Here is a 23211-nt window from a genome sequence, read left to right as displayed (position 1 = left end):
CCACGTATGAAAGGTTGCCGACCCCTGCACTAGACACACTGACTCCTTGGAAATTTCTGCCTGCCAGCACCAAGGAATTATTAAATCATCGCTCCACCTACCTACATTTAACATGTGACTTTAATGAAGAAGTCAAAGTAACCTCCGTTCACTTTATTTGAACTGCTGGGTGGGTGGAGGGGAAGGACTTCCTTCAAATCTTGAGTACTAGTAACACGCAGTAAGTAAATACAGAACATAAAGATAGTGTATTTATTAATCTTTTCCTGTAACACATTAATAAAAATGTATAGATCTTGTTTCTAACAGAAGATTTGGTTCCTAACCTCACTCCAATGTACACTTGTCAGCAATTGGATTCCCTGCATTCCAATCAAAGTGGATTATTCATCACCGTCAAAGTCCTCAAAGCTTTGTTTATTTTTACATTTGTTCATATGGTTAAAAATTTAATTTTGAAAATCCCTTTCAAAAATTCAGCATCTTAACAGGTTTTATAATGGGAGATGATGTGGGGTCCCATGGGGTTGCTCTGTAAATACAGTACATATACAAATGATTTGTGGAGCCCACTACATAAAGTGGGCAGTATTCATTGACCTGACAACACTGTACATTTTGAAATTATATATATTTTGAATGCTAAGTAAAACTGTGGTGTCAATGGGAATGTTTTATTTGAATATACTTTTCAAGCCCAAATAGCCCCCCCACCCAAAAAAAAATGCTATAGGAAAGAGCATCTTTCCTTCATTTTGCAGAATAAAGGAAGGATTTTGGAAAATGGGAAGAAACAACACATCTAAAGATGTACATCATCAAAATGCAAAAAAATACATTTCAAATTATTTGTAAAGCTTTATATTGTACTTGGGGGATTTAAAAAATAAAAGTCAGTAAGTCCCACTCAATACAAAATAATCCAATGAACAAAATATAAGTGCCAAACTTTGAGAAAAGTGGCATTGTGGAAAAAAAATATCTGATGAGCATTTCCCCATCCCCAATACATTAAGTAAAATAAAACCCAACACCTTTCAAACCAAAATGAAACTTGAGAGATTGTTACAACACTGTACAGTTTACTCAGAATTAAGATTTTAAATTGTGGGGCAAGGGCGGGGCTAGTAGAATAAATCACACTCCAAAAGGGATCGTTAACACAATATGTGGACTGTAAGTAAAGTGCATGAAAGGAAGCCTGCTCAGCTAAATGAAGTAGACTGAAAGATCAGAAGTCAAGGGTCATTCACCAGAGCGGCAGCAGGCCCGAAAACCACACTGCAAGTTCTGGCATCCACTGGCGGTTTCAGCATGAGGACCTGCATAAAAACAGAACAAATGTGAAAGGAGGAAAACAGGGCTTTGTTCATCTTTAGGACTGTCCTGGCAACCTGGTTATTTATAAATTAGCTAATTTTGCACCAAGGAATGTAGGTTTAGAATTGAAGAATTCTGAAAATATCTTCATCAGTATCCCTGTGTAAATGCATCCCACTGAATACTTAGGATTTTCCACTGGAAAATCTTCACACAATAAATTTGGCCGGTGCCTTAGTCCCACCCAAATAACATACATTCAGAGATCACAAATTGCAGGCTGAAATGTGCAACATTTTCAGATCAGCAAATTTAATAATATCCATTCTGCCAAAAACTAGCAGTCAGGAGTGGGATATTTTCAGAATGCACATTTAACCTCCATTTTTAAATCGCTCAGGCAGCTTTGTTAACCTTGTGGCACTATACAAATACACATTATTCAAAACTTCTATTTATGTGGATGCAGTTTTTAGCCTGGAACTTTTTCTGGGAAATGCTTCCATAATTAGCTAGACCTCTGAATTCTCACTAGAAATTCAAGACCATATAAAAGCATCTTCACCCGTTAGAACACTTTTAGATCATGATTTTTTTCCCCAAACAAAGTATACAGAAGATCATTTGCAAGTTACATTTAATTTTTTAAAAAGAAAAAAAAACTAGGGCACTGTCAGAATGCAAAAATAAATTGAAAATATATCCCTGGTCTACTTCAATAACTTAAAAAACCTGAAATGTAGCTTTACCCAACTTTGAAGGAAAAGCAATAATCTTATAGCTAACATATAAACATATGTAGTCATACAAAAACTGTAGAATTAAAAAAAATGCAAACCAGTAGTACTGTGGATCTTAATAGATTTTCAGATTGATCCCCACACACAAAAGAAGCTGTCATTTGTTCATAAGTTATACATTTGTATCTCTCTCATGCAGAAGTTGCGTGAATTCAGACAGGAAACACTACTACTGAAATTCTACCAAACATCACTTACTTTCACTTACCGTTACACCTTTAAATTAAAATATTAAAAATAGCATATAAACACAAAGTAATCTGACTGCATTACCTTTCACACTACAGGATTTCATCTGATATGGCTGTATTCTTTTATTTTACCCTTTCAGAGACATGTACATTTTTTTCCCCCCACTGAGATTCACTTAAGCCTGGCTTCCAACATAATGCAACCACACACGTTCAGTTTAAATAGTGTGAGATTGTGCAAAGCTCTCCAGAACAACCCACCTCTTCCCCTCAATACACTGAAAATACAAACAAAAACACAAGACATCATGTATTTTTAATACATTTTAGAATGTGATTACAGTCAGAAAAGTTATGCACCGACAACAGCATTTGAGTATCTCTGGCACCATTTGTTCTCAAGCAGTAACTTAAAGTCAAAAGTAATGAATTTCCAAGTAAAATGATTTCTGTAGGTTCCAGTACTGAAAGCAAAACCTGGTGTCTGGAAATCTGTTTTCTGCTTCATACTGCACACAAACAAGCAAGAATCTGGAGTAAAGAGTTTAGCTAGCAATTTTATTCATGCATAAGGCAGAATAAAATCCACCTGACATGTCTGCAGGATACTGGCTCCATGGTGCTGAAAACAAAAACTTGTGTTCATCAACAAACAACAGGTATCACTGGGAAGACAATGACCTGAAAAGGTAAAATGACAAAGTGCCATTTTACAGTAAATGTTTCTGATCAACTTTCTAATCACTGTGCCATATTTTGACCTTTGAGTCTTAAGCACTGAATGTGAGGGACCCTCTAGCTTTTAGCAGTGGAGGAGGGAAGCTTCTGGATAGTTGGTCCGGGGAAGAAGAGAACATATTCTGGGCAGCAACACCTTTAAAATACGTACCCACTGCTTTCCTGCTACAGCCCAAAGGTAAAGTCTGTGGCCACCCCAAAGCCACACATTTTAGAAAAATCTCTGAACCACAACCATTACTGCTAGACCTTGTCTGAGAGAATGTGACCAGAACCACAGGATTCCAGGTGAGACCATACCACTAGTTTATAAAATGACTTTTTATAAACTATAAACACTTTCAATATTGTTTTCCAACCTGTTCTTCATGTATGTTAACACTGCTTGCTTTTGTACCCGAGTGGTTACAGTTAATTTAAAACCTAGCAAATATATGAGGAGTTCCAAGTGTTGTTCCAAAGTACATTATCTTTCACTTGTAAATACGATTTCATCTGATACCACCTCATTATTTTCCAAATCATTAGCAACTATATTAAAAACAAAACTAGTCCCAGTCAGTGGTGGATTAGCCACTGGGGCAAAGGGGCCTGTGCCTAGGGCCCCTGGCCAATTGGGGCAACCCCACCCCCCACCCAGAGCTGTTGCTGGGGAGCAGGGAAAGCCTCTATGCCCCGATCCCATTTCACTGGCAGGAGCGCTCGGGGGGGGGGGGGGGGGAGAGGGAGAGGGTTGATGATGGGGACTGAAGGCGGAAGGCATGGGGAGGGGCCCCCACTTGCTCTGCCTAGGGCCCCACAAAACCGTAATCTGCCTCTGACCCAGTAACCTTGAGGTACCCTACTAACCTTAAGCCATGCTGAAAATTAACTCTCTTTTCCTATTCTATTTTAGCCCTTTCCTAATCATAACAGTATTTTCCCTGGAACACTAGAAGTACTTCACAGCCTACTGAAGGTCTTTGTCAAAGTGAAACAACTGAAATTCCAATTAAGTTATATTTACTCGGTCCTCCTGTACCGACTCTTTGCTGACACGTGGCTCCGGTGTGGGCTGTTGACCTGAACTGGGTCCAGACACTGCACACCGAGGCCAAGCTGCTTGGGGCAATCTGGCCAGGAAGGCTCAGACACCGGGCGGAGAGCAGCCTCCAGGAGGAGGGCCCTCAAATGGATGTCTCGCTCTTTGAGTTCTGGGACGAAAGTTCTTACAGATGCGACAGTTCTCCTTCACATGCGATTCCTCCAAGCATTTGAGGCAGCTGCTATGGGGGTCACTAACAGGCATAAGCCTGTTACAATCAGAGCAGGGCTTAAAAGCCAGAGACTGGGGCAAGTCCCCACTGGGACTCTATCTTTAACTACACTACTTAATAACTACTGTAAACAAACTATTTAGAAAGCCTTAAGGCTTGAAGACTGAGGCTAGTCCTTGCGAGGCAAAAGAAAGGTGCTCTGACTAACCACCACGGGCGCTAAGAAGGAACTGAGAGGGCGTGGGGCCGGCAGTGCCTAATATACTGATGCATGGGCGTGGCATTCAAGAGGGTGCTACAGCCGACCCTAAGGATACCGCTAAGGCAAAAATCTCCAGCGGCCATGCACGTGGGCGCACACACACCTAGAATAGAATCATCATGAGCAAGCACTTGAAGAACCCACAGATTCTCTCCCATTCTTCCTGGTTCTGATATACTTAAAAGAATTTCTTGTTTATTTGTTTCTTTAACTAGGTTCACTATATCTGAGTACCATTTACATGTGCTACTTGCTCTTCAAATTCCATCTTTACCTTCCTAATTTCAATCTTACATTTTATCTGCCATAATTTATGTTCCTTTCTATTGGCTTAATTTAGGCTGGATTTCCAGTTTCTGGAGGATCTCTGTTTGGCTCAAATAGCCTGTTGAATCTTGCCATTTAACCATACAATTTTTTTTCCTGGTATAACTGAAGTGGTATAAACCCCTAGGGCTAGCGTGGATGCAATTATACCAATACAAAATCTGCATGTGGACCAGGTCTTAAAGTGGGAATCTGAAAACTCCCAACACGTCTACAGAACTGATCCACTGTGCCCTCTACAAAGAGCCTCCAAATCAAGTGAGTGAAAGCCTCCTGCAGTGGACAGGCAGCACCATTTATGAAAAAGATCTGAAAATAGGTTGTGATTGAAAGGAAAGCCCTTTGAATGCCATAAATGACAAAGAGAAGTCGGCATCATTCACAATGTGCTAAATACCATACTTCAGGGTCCATTTTTTGTGTTGAAATAGACTAAGAATGAGGATTTTTCCAATATGATTCCAGAACACATCTTCCCCCAAAATAATCCATGATAAAGTGATGAGAAGAGAAAGTATGAAATACTTAAACAATCTATAGACATGTAGAGAAGTTATTTAATCTTTGTGCAGTGCTTAGAAATATAGTGCTACATATGTGCAAAGTATTACTAAATTAAAGCAACAGAAATTTAAGATGATGCAGATGAGAAGTTATTTTAAACTAACAGTTTAGTTTATTGCCAATTATTAATTTTCCTGCAGTTACTTTGAGAAACATCAAAGTGATAGAAGAATAACTTCAGCAATCATCTCTGGAATGGAATGTAGGACACTGCAACACCATTAAAATGAAGAATACAATATCCAACAAACTGCAGACCAGATTTAACGACAGAGAATGTATTATCCAAATGAAAATGCTGCTGGGACATGATGGCTAACTCTTTGAGCCCTTGCACCGGGTAAAAAGGTTGTGGTCTTGATTATGCTCAGCTTAGGACTGTGGTTCTCAACCAGGTGTACGATGCAGAGGTCTTCCAGGAGGTACATCAATTCATCTAGATATTTGCTTAGTTTTACAACAGGCTACATAAAAAGCACTAGTGAAGTCAGTACAAACTAAAATTTCATACAGATAATGATTTGTTTATACTGCTCTATATACTGAAATATGTATAATATTTATATTCCAATTGATTTATTTTATAATTATATGGTAAAAATAAGAAAGTAAGCAATTTTTCAGTAATAGTATGGTGTGACATTTCGTATTTTTATGTCGGATTTTGTAAGCACGTAGTTTTTAAGTGAGGTGAAACCTGGAGGTTTTTCAAGACAAATCAGAGTCATGAAAGGGATACAGTCATCTGTAAAGTTGAGAACCACTGGTATAGGAGATGATTAAAATTCTATGACCCTTCTCCTAAGAGTAAGAGTAATTTAGGCAAGTAAATTTTGTCTCCCTAAATTACCCCGACATAGTAATTGTTTACACAGCATCCAAAAACATGCTGGATGCTTTACAGAACAAAACAGAAGGACATAGTTTCTGCCCTGAAGATCTTATAATCTAATTTTAGATATGATGCAGTAAGTGAGGTTAAGGACCAGCATTAGAGCAGTAGGATTGCAAAATTACTCAAGCTTGTGCATATACATCTCTGTGCTACAATAAGAAGTGCTTTTTTTTGTTTTTTAATAAATAAGACATTTCTTGTGGGCAGCATAAAAGAACCAAGACTTAATGGGCTGGGAGGAGTTGAAGAGACTGTTGTGGCTTGGTAGACTAGATTTGGGAAGGTGTTCCATGCATTAGGGGGCGGAAGTGGAAGAAGACATGGAAAGAGTGGCAGGTAAAGTACACGAACAGGTCATCAAGGCTGGAATCACTGGCAGAATGGAGGAAGAGAGGGGAATGACATACGCAACTAGCTCAGATGTAGGAGACAGGTTTGCACAGGCCTTTGAAAAAGACATTGTGCAGAATAGGAAATCACTTAGGAATTTAAATGGGGGAGGCTGACATGATCAGATCAACAGGCAAGGAAGATCATTTTAGCAGCTGCATCCTGGATCCAATGGAGAAAAGCAATGAGAGCACTGAGGAAGCCTGAGAAAAGAGAGGGTGCAGTAGCTGAGATGCAGGGCATAAGTATAAAAATGTTAAGTATTGGAATACGGAGCAAGGGTGGGTTTTGTTAAAATATTTACCTTCACCTCCAGTATTAGGGCCCAATCCAGCTCCAGCTGAGGTCAATGAAATCTTTCCATCAACTCCAATGGAAGTTGGATTAGACCCTCAAGTTGTCAGTTTAGCTTTGCTTCTACTGTTAAAGTTCTGCCAAGTTCCACCTCAGAGCTAAAGTAACATGCCTTCAGGATGAAAAGCACTATACAGATGAAGTTACATAAATAAGAGACACAGTGAGCCAGTGGAGATTGTTGATTTTTAAAGAATATTTAAATAATTCAGAACCATCAAATCATGCATAGTTAGCTTATATAAAACTGTGTGATGTCATCAATATAACCCTCAATCTCCTCTCTTGCCCTCCTCTTTTGTTACACTTACTTGTTGCATCTTGACTATATCAGAGTACAAGTTGTTGGGGCAGAAACCGTGAGTTCATATGAATTTGTACTGCATCAGGTACAGTGGGATTCAATACTGACTGAAGTTTTGGGGGGTTACCAAAATATAAATAATATAGCATACACACTCACTAGTTCATCTAACCCTGAAGATTTCCCCTCCCCCCTCCCAGTTTAGCCCATCAACCAAGGTAATACCAAGAGAAGGATTAGAGGATTGGGCAAGTATATATCAATCATTCTGAGACCATAACTGCTCACATTTTAGAGAAATGAAATACTCCTCTATGTATTATCTAAGGACCTACCTGTCCTTTATAGCAAGTCCTCAAAATCCACATTTAACAAAGACAATAGTGGTGAAGAAATCTTCACAATGTATATTTGCAAGCAGTTCAGGGAAGATGACAAAAGCCTTTTTTTTTTTTTAAATGGTCATAAGACACTCATTCTACTACAATAAATGCATAAAAATAGCTGCATCTGTTTTCCTAGGCTCTGCACCGCTCAATGCTATCAAAGTAGGCATAAAGGGTCACTGAAGGTAGCCTACATCTATTCACTGTGCCTTCTCTGCCTCCTCATTAGCATAAAGAGGGCAGAAGTGGATGCAGGAGTCAGCGTTGAGAACAGGCAATGAAGAGAACTAAAGTAAAAATGGGAAAGTCAAACATTCCCCTCAGAGAAACCCAAACCCTTCAATTATACTCAGTTACAAACCAACCATAAAGTTTCCCTGAAGTGAAGCTGGAACCTAATTCGCTGTACAAAGCCTAATTCACTATCTTGGTACCACTGTGAGCTAGTAAAGGGCAAAAACAACACAAAGCTAGCACCACATCTTCCACAAAGGAGGAAGTGGGACATACAAAGCATCTCAGAATTAGCAATGTTAGCACTGACCACAAGGAAAGGAGATGCCCTCTGTGAACACACATACATCAATGCTCTAGTATTATGGATTGTTCTGCACATTGATCAACATGATCTCTCTCCTCCATGCTACTAGCACTTAGCCTTAGTCTCATGGGCCCACATGACTAGTGTCACTATCATAAGAATGCAATCCCACTGAGGGTTTGGGGTTTATTTGGAGTTGTTCGTTGTGCTGAGGATAACTGATAAATCAGAGATATTTCCATTTAATTAAGATGCAAGATACAAGGAATAACAAATATGTTTCCTTAAGTAATATTCACCTATACTATATAAATGCTCTCAAACTATTTGAAATTTTTAAAAATCCAGTGTAATAAACACAGAAGAAACTGAGGCAAGGGCTAACCTGATAAACCACAGAACTCACTGCTATACTACAAAAAAAAGTTTAAAAATTCCCCAAATCAAAACCCCGAGCCACAAAGGTTATCATGTACTTTACAAAATGACATTACCGTTAATGTTGTCACAGTAGTAAAAGTGTTCATCGTTTAAAGAAGGGCATGCAGCAACCAAATCCTGCAGGCCCACACCAGTTACAGTAAGACAACCCGAGAGATTAAGGTGTTCCAAATGCGGCAGTCCTCCTCCCAAGGTCAACGCCCTATGATCAAAGAGAAAGTCAAAACATGTTAAGACAGAACAAAGAACTGGATTGCAGTCAATGCAGATGCTTCAGCTGCGTTGCCAAGTTCATGGATTTTCTAAAATCAAGCAATGTTAGCATTGACACAAGGGAAGATGATGCCCTATGTCAATACCCCTATGTCAATGCTCAAGTATTCTTTTTATAAAAATAAAAGGAGTTGTTAATGTAGTTGTCAGCCTTGAACTTGTCAATTTTGTATTCAATAATTAGATGAGATTACTTCAGTATGTATATTATTACCTGAGCTTCCCTCTGCTTATTACAAGGAGTGCCTACTGCAGATGCTAAAGCAAAGTTATTATTTAAGGCAATTAGAAAAACAAGAAATTAGAGCTTCTTCTTTCTCCTCCTTATTCCAGGTCCCTTTTTTGCCACTCTTTTCCTTCGAAAGGGAAGCTCCAGACTGCCCAAGCAACTAGGCTGAGTGGGTTGGAGTTCTGTCTGTTATAAGATTAGAGCCAGCACAGACCAGAACAAAATTCCTCACTCAGCTCTGCACCAACATCTGAACTCCTGCCAGGGCTCAATCCAGATAGTAAGTGTCCAGTTGCCCAGTCAGGGCTAGAAGTCAGCCTTACTTTTTCAGAAAACCCAGAGCCAAACAATGTCCCCCAAACACATGACTTTAGCCAGAGATGCTCAATTCCATAACTTGTGGAACTGTTCCCAGTTTCTTCTTATCCCCAGACAGTAACATCCAGAAGTTTAACTTAGATTGTGACCAGGTCCTCTTGCTACACAAGAGAAAGGTGCAGTTCTTCTACAGAACCCACTGATCTGCACACAGAACCTTCGTTCAACACTGGTGGTGCCTCTGGTTTTTACAGAGGAGAACAACTTTAGAGCTGCAAGTCTGAGCTTAACTCAAGTACTGTTTTTAATTATCAGGGAATAATGCCACATTGTATTAACACACCTTTTTGATTTTAAGAACAGATGATTCCCACATTTTATAACAAAGTTGATCTTTGTGCTATTTTATACTTTGTTATTGTATGAGAGGCATTTAAGAAGTGAACTCAATGGATGTTTTGCCAGAATAAGGACCACAAAACTAGCCACTGTTTATTAGATTCACCTTATCATTTGTTTGGTGCAGAAATAGTACCACACTGCAAAGTTCAGGGCCAGATTTGAACTTGTCCTAAATTCAGGCACAATAAAATAGAGGGTTTTGATTCAATGCCATCTTTTGTATTATGTACGTTTCATTCAATATACACACATTTATGGTGATATGGTCAAAGATAGCTAGAGCAAATGATAGGTGCTCCTTTTAATTTAATTTTGTAAAAACTGAAATTTTACATATGCTTGTGTTTAAATTATTTAATTATGTGTTTTGGTGTTCCTCATGAAAATAGAGAAAAAGCTCCTTTCCCTACCCTGTCCTCCACTTAGAGAGAGCAGCAGCTCATGAGTCTGGAAATATGTATTGTGATGCCACAGAGGGAAAGCCTTGTGTGACTGAAGGTCTTAGGAGACTGCTATGCTGCATGTTCACAAATGATTTTTTTAGTCTTCCCTAAACCAAGTCCTTAATGTCCATGTCAAGCTTCATTTGCTATGCACTACAGTCGCTCCCCGGGTTACGCAATACCCGGGTTACGCAAATTCACACTTACGGAAAAAGTTCCATAAGCCAGAAACAGGATTTTTGAGTTGCAGAAATTTTTGCATAACGTATGGATATACGTTTATGACTTACGCAATGCTTTCCAGAATGGAACGATTGCGTAAGTCAGGGGGCATCTGTATATATCATCTCACAACTTGTTCTTGTTTACATACAGTTTATGCCCAATACTGTACCTGAACATTTTTAAAGGAGACACTACTCTAGCTTTTCAGGTTTTCACATAGTAAGCCAATGAACCAGCCATGAATTCCTTGCTGAAGATGTATATACTTCTAAGGATTGATTCCAAAACCCAACCAAAACTGCTGTCCATAAAATGTAGATGCACCTTCAGACAGATAAAAATACATATCTTCTGGGGATTCAAAAATTCTTTCTTTCAGGGAAAAACTACTGCAAATTTTTAGAACAAGTGCCACAAAGCCAAAATTAAATTAAGTCATAAAACATGAAAAGTAACCACATAAAAGCTAAGCTTTAAAAACTTCTCCCGCAATCACTACCAGGAAAATACTATGTCGATCAGGCTATTAAAATTCAGTCATCATGTAACTATCCCTATACATCTCTGAACACGGAGCACTTTGCATTAATACAATTCAAAATGTTTCTTATTTTCATAAGAACGACATACGATCTCATCTTGGCAAGCCTAATTTGAGCCCATTGTGTAACAGGGCTCTGTTGCCTTCATCTCATTTGATAGCTTTCAAGGAAGAAAAACCTAGGACGTTCTCTTTGATGACTGCAGTAGCTCAAAAATGGCTACTTACCTGAGACCGTGGTCTGTGATCTGATAACATCCAGACAGGCTGAGGAACTGAAGAACTCGTGCAGTCTCTTGGTCTGATTTTTCACTCCCAGAGTATGCAAAGTCTTTTCCCTCTGACTGTCTAGTCCTTGTTGCTTTTTTACACAGTGGAGAAGACTCTGGAAGTGCTTGTATAGTTCTTAGTGCTGTCCCAGCACAACAAAATGAGTGACTGCAATAAGTAAAGGCAGTAGAAGCACAATGCTGCTGCCAACAGACACTAGTCCTTAGTCCAACAATGTCTTTATTGTAACAGGATGCTGAACAACTATAACTGGATGCTGGTTCCACCACACAAAGTCCCTCAATATTTCTGCGTCGCCCCACAGCAGCATCTTCAATATCAGCCAGATCATCTGCATCTAGCACCCAGACATAGGCAGAGCTGAAACTTTCTGAGCTGACAGGGTTAGTCCAATAGTGCTCATTACCTTCTTCCTTGATAAGAGGTTCATTAGTTATATCATGCAAACTGTACTTCCTGTTGGACTGCATGGTAATGTCTTTGTTTCTCCATACAGTCTTTGCACTTCGGTTTCTGCAACTTTTCAGAACTCCTTTGTTGTTGTGAGCTGATAGGATTCCCAAAGCTCTGGAAATCTTCTCCATGGCCACATCTGTGATTTTTTCACAACCAGACAGATCAAGATGGCGAAGACTCTGACAACAACCAACCCACGACCAACTGAAATCAGAAAAGGATAAATTAAATGTACAGTTCTATGTATGTTTTTAAATGCTCTTAATGAACATAGGCAGGTAAGTAGTTTTCTGACTTTTGTAGAGAAGTTAGATATTGAAATTAATTCATTAAGTGTTTATATTACATGTGCCTCAGCGCTGAAGGGACAGAAGTAAAATGTTAAATTTAAAAATAGGATTTGGCACTCATACTACAGTGAGAAGTACTTTTATAAATGCCTAAAAAGAGTAAGGCTATCTAAAGAATGGAATGAAATATGCTCAGTAATGTTATTTAAAACACTAAGTATGGGTGGCAAAATTACAACATTTTACCCACCAGAGGTCCACAACTACTGTTTAATAATTTCCAAAATGATTTGTAAGACAAAGTGAAGCTACTGGAAATCTCTGTGGTTGAACAATTCTCAGAAGCAGTTCTTGTTCGATATAGATATTTATAAAGAGAGAGAGAGATGCCAAAAGAGCTGTCCTAATCTACTGGAAATTTGCAAGCAACTTGAACACTGCAAGATCATACAATGGCTTGAGCAAGCTGGCAAACGTGGAAAAGATATTATACTCTGCCATCGGAAAATATGAGATTTGGCCCTTGTTTTTAAGTCTTTCAGACTAATAGTTCTTTATATGTTATAATTCCTACTGTTACAGTTTTTCAAGCTTGGCTGTTGTTTGTATTAGTGTATTTAATGTATATCCTCCTCTCGATTCCCTTGCATTCCACTTTAGTAAAGTATTTAAAACAGAGGATATTTGGATTCCAGGAGCTCTAGGAGCATATTAGCGTCACAATACAACTCTATTACTGAAGTTGAAAGATTAGAGCTTGCACTGGAAACAATTTGGTCTTTTGACAACAAAAAAATCCCACACCTTTTAGCCTGAAATCTCTCATCTTTAGTCTTAAGCAAAAGATTTTTTTTTTTTTTTACATTAATGGAGTAAGTCATTTTTGAATTATGGACTTCTAAAAATGTGCTTATTTTTTCCATTTTTTGAGTAAAGATGTTCTTTTTTGCCCACCCATAACTAAAAATAAATTGCTCTGAAAATTCAAATTTATTTAGATGTACTAAATTACATTTAGGACTAGTCCAAATATAGTTTCCTAATTAAAAATTAGGAAAGGTAAAAAATGTTAGTTGAAACCTTCCAAGTACCTTGGCAGGGACTGTAACTTTCATCAGATGCTTGATAAAAATTTCTTAGGAGTTACAAGTTCTGCAAGTGAATAACTTCCAGAGGGTCAGCATCCCTCATGGAAGTTCTATATGGCCTTGAAGAAGCAATGACATCTTTTAGCACGTGACAGAGTATTGCCACCAGCTTGACATTTGAAACAGACTTTAAATGTTGTGCTAAGGAATCTTTTGTTCAGACGTTACATGCTCCACCACCATAACTTTGAGAGCTTGTAATAATAGAATATAATAATATAATATAATATATATGAGATATACCAATCTCATAGAACTGGAAGGGACCCTGAAAGGTCATTAAGTCCAGCCCCCTGCCTTCACTAGCAGGACCAAATACTGATTTTGTCCCAGATCCCTAAGATCCCTCAAAGTTTGAACTCACAACCCTGGGTTTAGCAGGCCAATGCTCAAACCACTGAGCTATCCCTCTCCCCGACCTTCATTAGCCCCTCACTTACGACATACATGCTGTTAGAACATGCAATTTCAGCCCGATCTATTAGTGCAGGATCTATTAGTGCAGATCCCGCATCCAAACAAAGTCCCAATGACACCAATGGAACTTCTACAGTCTCATCTGTAAAAGTGAAATCAACAGAACTCCACCCAAGCAAAGGGGTCCATGACACCTGATCACAATGCAGTATTTGAACCCTCTTACAATTAGTGCTCTAAGCATTACAAACTATCAGCTCTAGAGCTACAGGGAGAAAACCTGAGACACTCTTGACTACTACATGAAAGGAAGGTTATGTACCTTATAGTAACTGGAGTTCTTCGAGATGTGTGGGCCCTATGTGTATTCAATGTGGGTGCAAATGTGCTCCATGAGCCTGGGACCAGAAGTTCTTCAATAGCAGCGTCCATTGGTCCACGCCTGCACCCTATGCCTCCTCATCCTCCCAACGAGGGCATAAGGGGCAGAGAGGACCAATCACCTCTCCAGTTCCTTCTCAACCGCGAATTCACAAGAGAACTAAAGTAGAAGGGAAGGAGGGCAGGTCATGAATACCAATAGGGAACACACATCTCAAAGAACTCCAGTTACTATACGGTACATAACCTTCCTTTCTTCTTTAAATGCTGGTGCTTATGGTTATTCACTGAGGGTGACTCCCAAGAAGTGCTCATTGAGGAGGAGGGTTGCAAGAAACATTCTGCACCACAGACTGAAGGATCGCTGAACCAAAGGAAATATCTTCAGCCAAAGCTTAAATTAGGGCATAATGCCTGGTGAAAGTATGAATGGAGCCCCAAGTCGCTGCTCTACATATTTCTGAGAGAGGAATTCCCTGCAGGGAAGCCATCAAGGTCGCTTGTGGTCTGGTTGAATGGCTTCTGACAGCCTGAAGTTGAAGGGCTTTCACAGGAGTGTAAAAACGGAGGTTGCAGTTGTGAAAGTCTTTGGGAAAAGAAAAACTTCCCCTTTCATTCTTTCGGCAATAGTGACGAACAATCTTGGAGACTTCAAAGAAAGGGTCTTGTCCCATGTAAGGATAAGACTAGAGTCCTGCATATATCCAGTGAGTGGGGCTATGAAGTGAAGTGAAATTCAGAAGGCAATTTAGGGATGAACATGGGATGCAACCTCAAAGATACTTTATCTCTGTGAAAGACCATGCATGGAGGATCTACCAGAAGGGCCTCAAGCTCACCTATTCTCCTAGCAAAGGTAATCACCATAAGGAAGGCAACCTTCATCGAAATGTAGGACTGGGTGGGACCTTGACAGGTCATCTAGTCCAGTCCCCTGCACTGAGACAGGACTAAGTACTATCTAGACCATCCCTGACAGATGTTTGTCCAACCTGTTCTTCAAAACCTCCAGGGACTGAGACTCCACAACCTCCCTAGGTAAGTTGCTCCAGTGCTTAATTACCCTGACAGTTAGGAAGTTTTCCTAATGTCTAACCTAAATCTCCCCTTGCTGCAACTTAATCCCATTACTTCTTGCCCTGTCCTCAGTGGTTAAGAACAATTTATCACCTGTCTCTTTATGATAACCTTTTACGTACTTGAAGACTTATGTCTCCCCCTCAGTTTTCTCTTCTCCAGACTAAACAAACCCAATTTTTTCAATCTTTGCTCATAGGTCATGTTTTCTAGACCTTTAGTCATTTTTGTTGCTCTTCTCTGGACTTTCTCCAATTTGTCTATAACTGGACATAATACTCCAGTTAAGGCCTTATCAGTGCTGAGTAGAGTAGATGAATTATTTCTCATGATTTGCTTACAACTCTCCTGCTAATACATCCCAGAAGGATGTTCACTATTTTTTTTGGCAAAAGTATTATATTGTTAACCCATATTTAGTTTGTGATCCACTATAACACCTCTCCTTCCCCCTCCTCTCCCCCCGATCCTTTTCTGCAGTACTCCTTTCTAGATAGTCATTTCATATTTTGTATTTGTGGGGATTCATTATTCCTTCCTAAATGCAATACTTAACATTTGTTCTTTTTTAATTTCATCCTACTTAAATCAGACCATTTATCCAGGTTATCAAGATCATTTTGAATTCTAATCCTGTCCTCCTAGTAGGAAGCAGGAGTCAAATGGGCACTCATAAGTGAGGATGAGTTTCAGGTCCTAGGTATAATCAGCTTTAAATACCAGAGGGAATGTCCTTATGATACCCTAGAGGAACTTCACAGTAGTGGAGAGTAAGCACTAAAGAATAGACGTTATATATAAATAGCCACCAAACATACACTTATAGAACTGATGGACAGGCCTGCTGTCTTCAACAAGAGAAGATATTCCAGGATTACATGGATTCCTGATTCCTCAAGATTTTAAGTCGTGCTGATCACTTCACAGGGAGAATCTCTTCTCTGTAGTCTCCTGCTATTGTTAAGGACGGATTGGACATTTGTTGTGGATTGGTCCTGCTTTGAGCAGGGGGTTGGACTAGATGACCTCCTGAACTCCCTTCCAACCCTGATATTCTATGCTTCTATGATCCTATGAATTGTCCATCCAAAAACTATGCCACCAGATAGAAAGAAGCCAAGGTGAAGGTGGAAGTGGCTGATCCTGCCATTTTTCTGAGACAGTAGGTCTCGGAACAGTTATATGTGAATGCATGGGCATGAGGCCAACTGCAGGATGGTAGTGAACCAGAACGGTCTCAGGCATCAGGGAGATATCAGGATCACTGCTATCCTGTCCAGCTTGTCAGCTTTCCTGAGGACAGAGTTGTAAGAGAATGGGAGGGAAGCAGTACATCAGCAGGTCAAAACATCACACATCCCTTCTGGAGCTGAGGTCCAGAGCCACTCTGGAGCAAATCTGTAAAGCCCTTTTCATTCCACTGAATTGCAAAAAGCTCCCAGGATAGGACACCCCAGAGATGAAAAGTGTATTGCGCTACTGATGGGTGAAGCTCCGACCTGTGATCCCTGTGGAAACACCTGCTGAGGCTGTCCACAAAGGAGTTCATTGCACCTGCAATAAGTACTGCTGAGAGGGTAATCTGATGAGGGATACACCAATTCCAGAGCTGGACCCCTGTTTGCAGACTGGGATGGATCTTGATCCTCCCTGTTTGTTTATATAATAGACAATGGTCATGTCTGAGCTTCCCTGGATATGAGCAAACCAAATAAGGGGTAGGAACATCTTGCATGTTTCGTGGACCGCCTGAAGCTCAAGAAGATTGATACGTAGCCTAGATTCCTATGGGGACCAGGAATACCAAGCTGTCTGGTTGAATAAGCGTGCTTCCCATCCCAGAAGGGAGACATCCATGATGAGTGTCTTTGTAGGTGGATCGGAAACAAAGAGGACCCAACGCATACTGTATTCTTGGTCCCCCACCAAATGAGTAATGGCAACACGTTCCAAGGGAGCAAGACCTTCTTGCCAAAGAGTCCCTTCTTGCTGCATAGGCCTCCGGGTTTGGCTGAGGTTGGTCTAAGCAGGAACAGGCCATCATTTGAGGACTGAGATGAAGTTGGGCGACCATTATGAGGAATCAGTCCTGAGGTATGTAGGCCCACCTCTTGTCCTGATCTCCAATTTTGCAGCCAAAATAAAGGTGATAGGTTTTCTTAACCATAGTGGTTATACTGTGCTTTTGTGATGCAAAAGTCACTACACCACAAACATCGCAGAAGTTACCTGCACTGTTCACACACGTACGAGGAATCTCTGCTCACTTTGGCTAAACAGAAATGTGTCCCTTTGCAAAATCAAACACTGACAAATAAGAGCATGACACAGTATGATTTCTAGAGCTGATATAGGGCAATTTGTTCAGCAGAGTGATGTAAGCTTCGTTATGATTGCATCATCCATGACTTCTAGGAATAACATGATGCAATTCATATCATGTATGACACAATACCAGCTTCAGATTGCATCATTCATTGTTTTGCCTAAAAAGCAAGTACTGTCCAAACCCAGTCATAGATTTATTCATAGATCCAGTCAAAGATGTATTTTAGTCATTTCTGGTTTAAATTGAGATCCCTTCCCTTTATAACTCACTTATCCTCCGCCATTCCCAAGTCAAGGGTCGTATATACTGACCCAATAGCATATCTTGAAAACTAGAGCCAATCAACAATTTTAACCATCATTTTCGTTCTCAGTAACCCAGAATTAGTAAAGTTTGACCACATTTATTTCAGAAGCATTTTGGCTGTAGAGCAGTTTTATCGACAGTACTGAGAGGTACCAGTGCCCTGAAATTGTATGCTGAATGGGTAAGACCAATCCAATACCACACAGAGGCAGAAGGGACTGTTTGCCCTCTGCATTGTTCGCACCAATCCAGCAGAAGTCTGCTGCTTCAAAGAAAGCATTGGCAGATCCAACCAGGATGCCTGCCACCTCTCCTCTGGTGAGATCCCAATATGCTCTGCTTGAAGATCTGGCATTCTGTATGTATCCTGAATCTCTGATCCTCTTGGACCGATTCTGCTGAGAGAATGTTAAGAGAGTGCTGTCCCAACACTATCAACTCACCATTTGTCAATCCTGAGCTCCAGCCGTCAGGCAGAGGCTCCAGCACTGTCAATGTACTATTCATCGGCTTATGTCTGTAGCTTGTCAGGGTCAAGATGCCAAGCCAATAGGTATGTTACAAGAGCCTGACAACTCCTGCTTGTCAGATGAAAATGTGGAGCGGGAGAGCACCAGGTCCAATCAGAGCCTCACAGAGAACTCCATAAGGCACTTACAAGTCTGAATTTCCGACACTGCCTAGTACACTGAGGAAAGGCATGGCAGATGTCATACCTGAGGGGATCTGTGCTTCTCCAAGGCAGTACAGACAGCTCTCGTGCAGGTCACACAGTGGGAACCCATGGGGGCAGGCCAGCCAGGCTTTGAAATCTGGAACATTGGGCATAATAGGTGCCCCAAATGGTGGGGGAACGAAGGGAGAGGAACCCACTACCTTCAAACTAACTATCACTACAGCTACCTATCTAAATATAAAATACCTAAAAAAATATTTAAAATTTATTTAAGGAACTGATCATCAAGCAGGAAAGTTGGAAAGGCTACAGACAGAAAATGGTTCCATTCCAGACTGCAAGTGGTAGAATGGAACTCGAGAGGCTGTTGGCCTGCATGGCCCCAAATGTTTTTGGTTGGGATCATGGAAGCAGCGAGAGCATATTCGCAAACAGCTGCTATTTTTGAAGAATTTCCAGTCATGGGCACACGGTGCGTACCCGCACCCACAGAAAATACCCAGTCTAGCGCTCAAAGAAGTTTTAAGTACGGATTACATTCATTAAGTGTTAACATTACACCCATAAGATTATTATGCAAGGGTTGCAACTCACTGGGGTTATGTGCAATACTGAAACGTTTGAAGTCTTTTCAAAATGGTCCATTCCACAGTTATAAGCTTTGCCTGCCACATTAAGTAGAATATTAATGTTGCTTTAGTTTGATTGTTGGTTATGGATGAATGCAAGTTCTATGTATAATTACTATACTAGTCACTGTATTGCTCTAGGTTTGGTTTGGTTTTTTAACTGGAAAAGCTATAGATAAAGTTTTTAAAAGCAAATAACTAACCTTTCAAATGCAGAGTCTGAAATATCAGTTTGAGTGAGATCCAGATGTTCCAGGTTAGGACAAAGTTCCAAGAACTGTCTAACCTAGCAAAGGAAATGAAAAATAAACAAAATGCAAATAACGTAGACAATTAAAAAGTCTCTCAGCCAACATGCAAATGAACACTCATTTGAGTTGCAATTCAACTTCACTGACAATACAGACTCAAGCACACCAATTATATATTATTACTAATTATAGCCTGCACACTCAAACGTATTACTGCTGACAATACATACCATTTTGTTAGAAACTGCAGAACTGTAGGCCAGTACTAGTGTTTTCACTGAAGTGCCTACATGTGGGAGAACATTATGAATTAAGCCATGGAGTAAATGCTTTTCCATCTGTGCTATGTTAATTGCAAGTGATTCTTCTGCAGCCTCTTCTGAAAATAAACCAAAAAGAAACCTAAGACTTTATAATGTATTTAGAGAGATTTAGAGAGATCATCTCCCCATATCACATTAAATACAAGATTTACCAAAAAAAAAAAAAAAGTTACCCACCTTATGCAGCAACAATGGTTCTTCGAGATGTCTCCCCCATGGGTATTCCACTGTAGGTGTGTCTGCATCCCTGTGCTGCTGCTTGGAGAATTTCGTAGCAGTGTCCGTTAAGCCAGCATATGTGCTGTCCCTCCTCGTGCTGTGCCACAAGGCTAGTCAGCACGCATGGGCTAACCATCCTCAGTTCCTTCTCTACCACAGAGTCATAAACGAGAATTCCAAAGTAGAGGGGAGGAGGGTGGTTTGTGGACAACCATAGGGACACACATTTTGAAAACCATTGTTACTGCACAAGGTAAGTAACTTCTTCTTCAAGTAGTGTCCCTCTGGATGCTCCACTGTACATGACTCCCAAGTAATATCCCTTCTGGAGGACTGGGACTTCGGAGTCGGAACAGTTGAAGATGACAGTACTGTGGAGCAGAGTATGCATCAGAGACTCTCCAGAGATTGCATAGTGTTCTGCATGTCCCATGTCGACGCTCTGCAGATCTCTGAGATAGTGACATCTTTGAAGAAAGTGACAGATGAGGAGATTGATCTTGTGGAATGTGTACAGATCAACTCTAGGAGGTGGGGGTCACGTTATGAATTTGGTAGCACTGTCTGACGCAATTCAAGACACACAGAGAGTCTTTGGGCTGATATTGCTGAGTCCTTGGATCTTCCTGCCACAGAGAGAAAAGTCTAGGGGACTTCCCGAAGGCATTTATCCTATCAAGGTAGAAGGCCACAGCTCTCCTAGCATGTGGGATATGTAGTATAATCTCCCTATTGTCTTGGTGAGGCTTAGCGTAGAAGATTCAAAGGTGAATTGATTGATTCATGTGAAATGGGGAGGTTACCTGAGGAATTAATTTTGGATGCGGCCTGACTGTAACCTTGTCTGGAAAGGATACTGTGTAAGGAGGATGTGCCATCAGACCTGCTATCTCTCCTATCCTTTTGGCCAAGGTAATTGCTATCGGGTCGGCTGTTTTCACTGATCGGTAGGTTAGCGAACAGGTGGCCATGGGTTCATGGGGGGCCTAGTCAGCCCTTTCAATACCAGGTTTAGTTCCCACATGGAGGTAGGGAGTCGAGGTTGAAGGAAGAGTTTATTATACCCTTAATAAATCTTTTAGTTGTTGGGTATGACAGCACAGAATATCCCTCTACGGGATGGTGAAAAGGTCCATCTAGCAGCTATTACAGCCTAAGAGAGTTTAGGGATAATTCTGACTTTAAGAGTCAGAGCATATTCTAGAACATGTGGAAGAGTTGCTGATGTTGGAGAGATCTGTTGGGACATGCACCAAGTCTGAAACCTAGACCATTTCTGCAGGTAAGTACGTCGTATGGAGGACTTTCTACTGTGTAACTGAACCTCTTGTAATACCTTTGTGCATGACATTTCTAGGTTCTGAAACCAAGTAGAAGCCATGCTTTGAGGCAGAGAATCTCCCTGTTGGCATGTAGGGTACACCCTTCGGCTTGTGTGAGGTGGTGTGCAAAGGTCAGGAGAGAGATTGGCAGGCATGTCGCGAGCTGTGTCAGATAAGGGCACCGGGTCTGCTCCTGCTTGGCTGAGACAATCAGGATGACGTGAGCTCCATCCCTTTTTATTTTTAGCAGAACCTTCAGCAGAAGAGGACATGGAGGAAAGGCGTAAAAGAAGGTTCTTGTCACAGGGGAGAAGAAGAGCACCACCCAGAGAGTGCTGTTCCATCCCTTCCCTGGAGCAGTAGCGTGGACACTTCTTGTTCTGGTAAGTGGTGAACAGGTCTATGGACAGTGTTGCCCATTGCATAAATAGTCGTGGAGTACTGACAAGTGTATCTCTCGCTTGCGATCGTGCAGGAATTTGTGACTGAGGTTGTCCACTATCAAGTTCTGCATAGCCAGGAGGTAAATAGCAGACAAAGGAACTTTATGAGAGATGCACCAGTTCCATAGTCTCATTGCCTCCATGCACAGAGAGGACGAGCTGCCCCCAGCCCTCCCAGCTACTACGGCTATGTTGTCTGTTAGGATCTTTGTATGTGATCCCGCGATCAGTGGGAGGAAATGGGCACAGACCGCTCTCAGTTTGAGAGTTTGATGTGTAGAGACATCTCCAAAGGTGACCATTTGCCTTGCGTCGTGAGGCCATTTAAATGTGCAACCTTCCCTAGGAGTGATGTGCTGTGGTAAGAACCAACAACGGTGACATGTGTGAGAAAGGGATCCCTGACACATTTGTCAGGTCCTTCCACCAGTTTAAGGAATTTTTGATCCTGGTGGGGAGTGACAGGGGTTCGTCCAGTCTGTAAACCAAACTGAATCATAGTTGGAGGCATCACATGTGGAATCTGGCGTGTGGTATCACTGCCGTGCCTGCTGCCATGTGTCCCAAGAGTTGGAGGCAGAGTCTGGCCAGAATCTGGACTGTATTGAATGGCGTCTATGAGAAAAGCCAGGGATAGAAACCAGTGGGGAGGTAGGAGGGCTTTGGCCTGTATGGCATCTAGGTTGGCCCCAATGAATTCCAGGCATTGCACTGGGGTAAGCGTTGACTTCTGGGTCTTGACCTGTAAACCCAGTTCTGTGAACAAGTGTATTGTAATGCTAACAGCTTTGTGGGCCTCCTGGAGAGATCAGACTCTGAGGAGACAGTCATCTAGGTATGGGTAAATCACTATCCCTTGCGAGCATAAAAGTGAGTGGCTACCACTGACAGAACTTTGGAAAATACTCTCAGGGCTGATGACAGCCCGAAGGGGAGGACTCTGTATTGATAATGGTCATGTCCCAGAGTGAACAGAGAAATAGTCTGTGAGCTGGTAGGATCAAGATGTGAAAGTAGGCGTCCTAGAGGTTGAGGGCCAAAAACCAGTCTCCCTATTCCAATCTTGGAATGATAGTCAATAAGGTGACCATCTTGAACTCCTGGATCAAACCCCTAACCTATATCTGAGCTACTGAAGTCCTCAAAATTGTGGTTTAAAGACTTCAAGGTGCAGAGAATCCTTCAGCAACTGACCCATGCCCCACGTGCAGAGGAAGGCGAAAAACCCACAGGGCCTCTGCCAATCTGCCCTGGAAGAAAATTCCTTCCTGACCATAAATATGGTCATCAGCTAAACCCTGAGCATGTGGGCAAGACTCACCAGACAGACACCCAGGAAAGAATTCTCTGTAGTAACTCAGATCCCACCCATCTAACATCCCATCACAGGCCATTGGGCATATTTACCGCTAATAGTCAAAGATCAATTAATTGCCAAAATTAGGCTATCCCA

The 23211-nt window shown here is 41.0% G+C and overlaps 1 protein-coding gene across 2 annotated transcripts in view; it reads right to left on the bottom strand.

Annotated features, from left to right (window-relative positions):
• Positions 1-238: 238 nt before the first annotated feature.
• FBXL5 (F-box and leucine rich repeat protein 5) overlaps positions 239-23211 on the bottom strand; it is a 48403-nt gene continuing 25430 nt past the window's right edge. The window contains exons 7-11 of one of the 2 annotated variants that reach the window (XM_005296141.5): positions 19682-19830; positions 19404-19486; positions 11429-12151; positions 8823-8971; positions 239-1322 (exon numbers count right to left, since the gene is read on the bottom strand). In XM_005296141.5, coding sequence (XP_005296198.2) covers positions 1246-1322; positions 8823-8971; positions 11429-12151; positions 19404-19486; positions 19682-19830 — 1181 coding nt within the window. In that variant the 3' untranslated portion in view covers positions 239-1245. The remainder of the gene's footprint in view (positions 1323-8822; positions 8972-11428; positions 12152-19403; positions 19487-19681; positions 19831-23211) is intronic. The other variant, XM_005296142.5, reaches the window with a different exon arrangement.

The sequence above is a fragment of the Chrysemys picta genome, chromosome 5 (assembly GCF_011386835.1).
Source record: "Chrysemys picta bellii isolate R12L10 chromosome 5, ASM1138683v2, whole genome shotgun sequence".
Classification (NCBI taxonomy): Eukaryota; Metazoa; Chordata; order Testudines; family Emydidae; genus Chrysemys; species Chrysemys picta.
The sequence above is the reverse complement of the archived record's forward strand: the minus strand, read 5'-3'. Positions and strand labels throughout refer to the sequence as shown.